Raw genomic sequence first — 5000 nt, 5'->3', positions numbered from 1 at the left:
ACTGTACTACTACTACCGTAATACTACAGCCAGTATTTAGAAAGTTAACTCTCTCAGCCCTCTCAGGATTTTTGATAATTTAGGGTCCGTCTGGTCTTATTTTCTAAAGAAGTTTGTAACTCTCGTGACGTCGTCCCGTCGACCTGCAACTTTGTCTTCTTCTCGGGGGGTTTTAACAAGTTTTTTTTGTCACTTTTTCAATGTGTTTTTGTCACCTTTGGCGATGTTTTTGATGTTTTTTTTGGTCACTTTTTTCAGCGTTTAAAAAAAAAATTGCATTTTTGTAGCTTTTTCCAACATTTGTCATCATCATTTGTCAACATCATTTTTTTTTGTCGTAGTTCTGATGTAGAAAGTTTTAGTAAACGGGTCAAATTTGACCCGAGGACAACAGGAGGGTTCAAACATCAACCTGTTATTTATAGTATCAAATCATAACAAGAGTTATCTCGACACTTTACAGATAGAGTAGGTCTAGACCACACTCTATAATTACAGATAGAGTAGGTCTAGACCACACTCTATAATTACAGATAGAGTAGGTCTAGACCACTCTCTATAATTTACAGATAGAGTAGGTCTAGACCACACTCTATAATTACAGATAGAGTAGGTCTAGACCACTCTCTATAATTACAGATAGAGTAGGTCTAGACCACTCTCTATAATTTACAAGGACCCAACAATTCCAGTAATTCCCCCAAGAGCAAGCATTTAGTGCTACAGTGGCGAGGGTTAGGGTTAGTGGCACTGCTGTCCACACGCAATCTATAAACATCATTTCTTTCAGGAAAAACTGGGCTATTAGAATATTTGTGCTGCAGTGAGGTCACTTGAATGTTGAAAATGTTGTAGGACCATAAAGATAAATAAATAAATAAAATGACAAATATATATTGATATGACACACAGAGCAATGCAAGATAAGCCAATCTCCTGTCTAAAACACTTCTCATATGTATTAGAATAGAATTAAACATTATAACTTATACAGTGGACAAAATATCTACATTTGTTCAAAAATAGTCCAGACGCTTTTGTCCTCATGACATTCACTTATGCCAATACTCAAAATAATAATGTCATATTCATTGATATCACACACACAGCAATGCTACACAAGCATTTGTGTTGTCTAAAACAGTTCTCCTATACGTATATTTGGAGTCATTGAGTGCAAAAATAAACATAATGATCATTATGACTCATATAAAGAACAAACTATTTACATTTCTTCAACAAAGGCCCAAACTTATGCCAAAACTCAAACCAGTGATGTCATTCTTCTCTGTAGAACGGTTTAGAGTGGTGATAGACGATCTTTGGTCACATCTTACTACTCTGACTTTGAGTGATCTCTCCTCACAATAAACTATCTTTGTTGTCCCTCGGGTGACGTATTGACGGCCTTATATGGGCGTAACATATGACAGACCTGCCTTCCATTGGTTTACACAACAAAAACAAGCAGCTCCCAAAGCATCATGGGAAACAAAATGGATGGTTAGCATCAAAGCTAGCAGCGATCTGCAGAGATAAACGGCCGAAAAATCATAAATTATGGACATAAAGTGTATCAATCTTGGATTTAACAGTTTGGATTAATTGCAAAAAGACCCGAAAAACTCTGGACTTCCAGGCTGGATACACAACCTTCTGTAAGGGCTACGAAAACACAGAAGACCAAAATCAGCAGAACGGGGCGACTGTTAGCTTTTAGCTCCAACAGACGGGATGTTACTACTTATTATGGTTATAAAGTTATTAAGTTATGAATCAGAGATGCCGTTTTATGTCGACAAGCTTGGACGCAGAAGGTTAAACGAGCCGACCGGACTTCCTGTACGCTGTGATGTCACAACTATACATATGTATATATATATATATATATATATATATATATGTATACACTGTATATATAGAGAGGTAGGAAGTGCTGCTACAACACTTTTACAGTCACTCCCTGACTGCAATGACAATGACTCACACCTGGAAACGCTGACCAATCAGAGAAGACTGGGCTTTTTCTTAAAGAGACAGGCGCTAAAACGGAGCGTTTCAGACCGACAGGATAAATACAGGTATATTCAGACAGATAGGTATATTCAGACAGACAGGGTGAATACAGGTATATTCAGACAGACAGGTATATTCAGATAGACAGGATGACAAAAATATGTTTTTTAACATTAAAGCACGTAAACATGTTCTAGCAGAAACCCAAAATACAAGTATGACCCTGAAAATGAGCGTCTAGTAGGATTACTGCGTGGTAAAAGAGTACTCTGGTACCATTCTGTAGTGGTGTCTGAGTAGGATTACTGCATGGTAAAAGAGTACTCTGGTACCTTTCTGTAGTGGTGTCTGAGTAGGATTACTGCATGGTAAAAGAGTACTCTGGTACCTTTCTGTAGTGGTGTCTGAGTAGGATTACTGCATGGTAAAAGAGTACTCTGGTACCTTTCTGTAGTGGTGTCTGAGTAGGATTACTGTGTGGTAAAAGAGTACTCTGGTACCTTTCTGTAGTGGTGTCTGAGTAGGATTACTGCATGGTAAAAGAGTACTCTGGTACCTTTCTGTAGTGGTGTCTGAGTAGGATTACTGTGTGGTAAAAGAGTACTCTGGTACCTTTCTGTAGTCGTCGGTCATCATGTTGCCCACGGCGACGCTCAGCGAGGAGAAAGATGGTCTGGACTGAGGTTTCTCCTCCCAACACTGTTTCATCAGATCATAACTGGAGACAGAACATTAAATATCAGACATCAGTCTAAAAGTACTGATTATTTACATGGAGTCTGGTGGGTCTGGTGATGGGGATTTTCAGTTTCATGTTTAACTAAAAGGTTTTTATAGGCGAACGTGTGAAAGTGAGTTTAGTGTCATACATGTCGTTCGGAGCGTGATCAGGGCGACTCATCCTGTATCCTCTCTTCAGAGACGAGTAAAACTGCTGAGTCATGGGAAGGTCAGGGTACGGGCTCCCCCCTGCGTCAAAATACACAAAATACTGCAGAAATTAGCATGTTCTGACATGTTATAGACCAAATAATCTTCATATGAATCCACAATGAAAATAATGGTGAGCTACAGCTAGGGATGCACCGTATCCAGATTTTTGGGGTTCGGCCGAATACTGAATCCACTGGTTGAGATTCTGCTGAATCCTCGTCCCATCCTCAGTCCATGAACACAGTAAACTCATTAATGAAGTAACCAGTGGCTGTCCTTCCTTTGCCGTACCTGAAGTTGCTGCATTCTGGCTGCTGTCTGTAGATTCCTTCATCACAACTCGTATTCTTCCAGATGTTTCATACCAGATGTTGTAACAGCGGTGATGTTGTGTATAGTTTAGGGTCCTCGCCACCACCAGACTAATCAGCATTACAGATTGAACATGTAGCTGGACTTGAATTGCCTTCTTTTGACTGAAAGTTCTGCCAAACATCACTTTTTCTGCTCACCAGTTCCATTTCCACTTTCTCACAGCCTGCTGCATTGAACGCTCCACCTACGTAAACACCTTCCCGTCAAAAAGCCCAACATTCAGCCGAATCAGAAGCCCAATCCTGGATTCAGTGCATCCCTGGTCATAACGAGTGAACAGAGTATATGACTATCTAACGGTGAGCTTCAGCTGTAGTGTAGATGTGTACTGGTTTGGACTGGTTACCCAGAGAGAAGATCTCCCACAGTAAGACTCCATAGGACCACACGTCACTCTGAGAGCTGTAAATGTTCTGGAAAATACTCTCAGGAGACATCCACTTCACCGGCAGGAAGCTCTGTTGAACACATACTTATACTTACAGTATAATACTTATATGGGTTCAAAATGTTGCATGTTATTAAAACTATTAGTAAATATATATTATAATATATGGGATAAGCATTTCGTTAATAAAGTTGAACTGACGTTTCCTCTGGCGATGTAGTCCTGGTCCTTCATCACATCTCGGGCCAAACCAAAGTCACAGATCTTCACCAGCTTCCCCTCGCAGACCAGGACGTTCCTCGCTGCCAGGTCTCTGTGGACGCACTGCAGGACACGCAACACGCCTACGTCAGCACGCAGCATGGCATAGGGACACGCGACATGACACAGGGACACATAACATGAGTCAGGGACACACTGCAGGACACAGGGACACATAACATGAGTCAGGGACACGCAACATGACACAGGGACACATAACATGAGTCAGGGACACGCAACATGACACAGGGACACATAACATGAGTCAGGGACACGCAACATGACACAGGGACACATAACATGAGTCAGGGACACGCAACATGACACAGGGACACATAACATGAGTCAGGGACAAGCAACATGACACAGGGACACATAACATGAGTCAGGGACACACAACATGACACAGGGACACATAACATGAGTCAGGGACACACTGCAGGACACAGGGACACATAACATGAGTCAGGGACACACTGCAGGACACAGGGACACATAACATGAGTCAGGGACACACTGCAGGACACAGGGACACATAACATGAGTCAGGGACACGCAACATGACACAGGGACACATAACATGAGTCAGGGACACGCAACATGACACAGGGACACATAACATGAGTCAGGGACACACTGCAGGACACGCAACATGACACAGGGACACATAACATGAGTCAGGGACACGCAACATGACACAGGGACACTCAGCATGACATAGGGACATGCAACATGACACAGGGACACGCAACATGAAACAGACACGCAACATGACACAGGGACACGCAACATGATATAGGGACATGCAACATGACACAGGGACACGCAACATGACACAGGGACACTCAGCATGACATAGGGACATGCAACATGACATAGGGACACGAAACATGACACAAAGACATGCAGCATGACATAGGGACACATAACATGAGTCAGGGACACGCAACATGACATAGGGACACGCCGCATGATACAGGGACACGCAACATGACATAGGGACACGCAACATGACACAGAGACATGC

The 5000-nt window shown here is 42.2% G+C and overlaps 1 protein-coding gene across 5 annotated transcripts in view; it reads right to left on the bottom strand.

Annotated features, from left to right (window-relative positions):
• LOC116062368 (platelet-derived growth factor receptor beta-like) overlaps nt 1-5000 on the bottom strand; it is a 37502-nt gene that overhangs the window by 4032 nt on the left and 28470 nt on the right. For all 5 annotated transcript variants that reach the window (XM_031317031.2, XM_031317033.2, XM_031317034.2 and 2 more), the window contains 4 exons: nt 3914-4036; nt 3671-3782; nt 2886-2985; nt 2629-2734 (listed from right to left, as the gene is read on the bottom strand). In XM_031317031.2, the coding sequence (XP_031172891.1) occupies nt 2629-2734; nt 2886-2985; nt 3671-3782; nt 3914-4036 (441 nt within the window). The remainder of the gene's footprint in view (nt 1-2628; nt 2735-2885; nt 2986-3670; nt 3783-3913; nt 4037-5000) is intronic.

Source organism: Sander lucioperca, chromosome 13 (assembly GCF_008315115.2).
Source record: "Sander lucioperca isolate FBNREF2018 chromosome 13, SLUC_FBN_1.2, whole genome shotgun sequence".
NCBI lineage: Eukaryota > Metazoa > Chordata > Actinopteri > Perciformes > Percidae > Sander > Sander lucioperca.
Note: the sequence above shows the minus strand (reverse complement) of the source record. Positions and strands in the feature narration are given on the sequence as shown.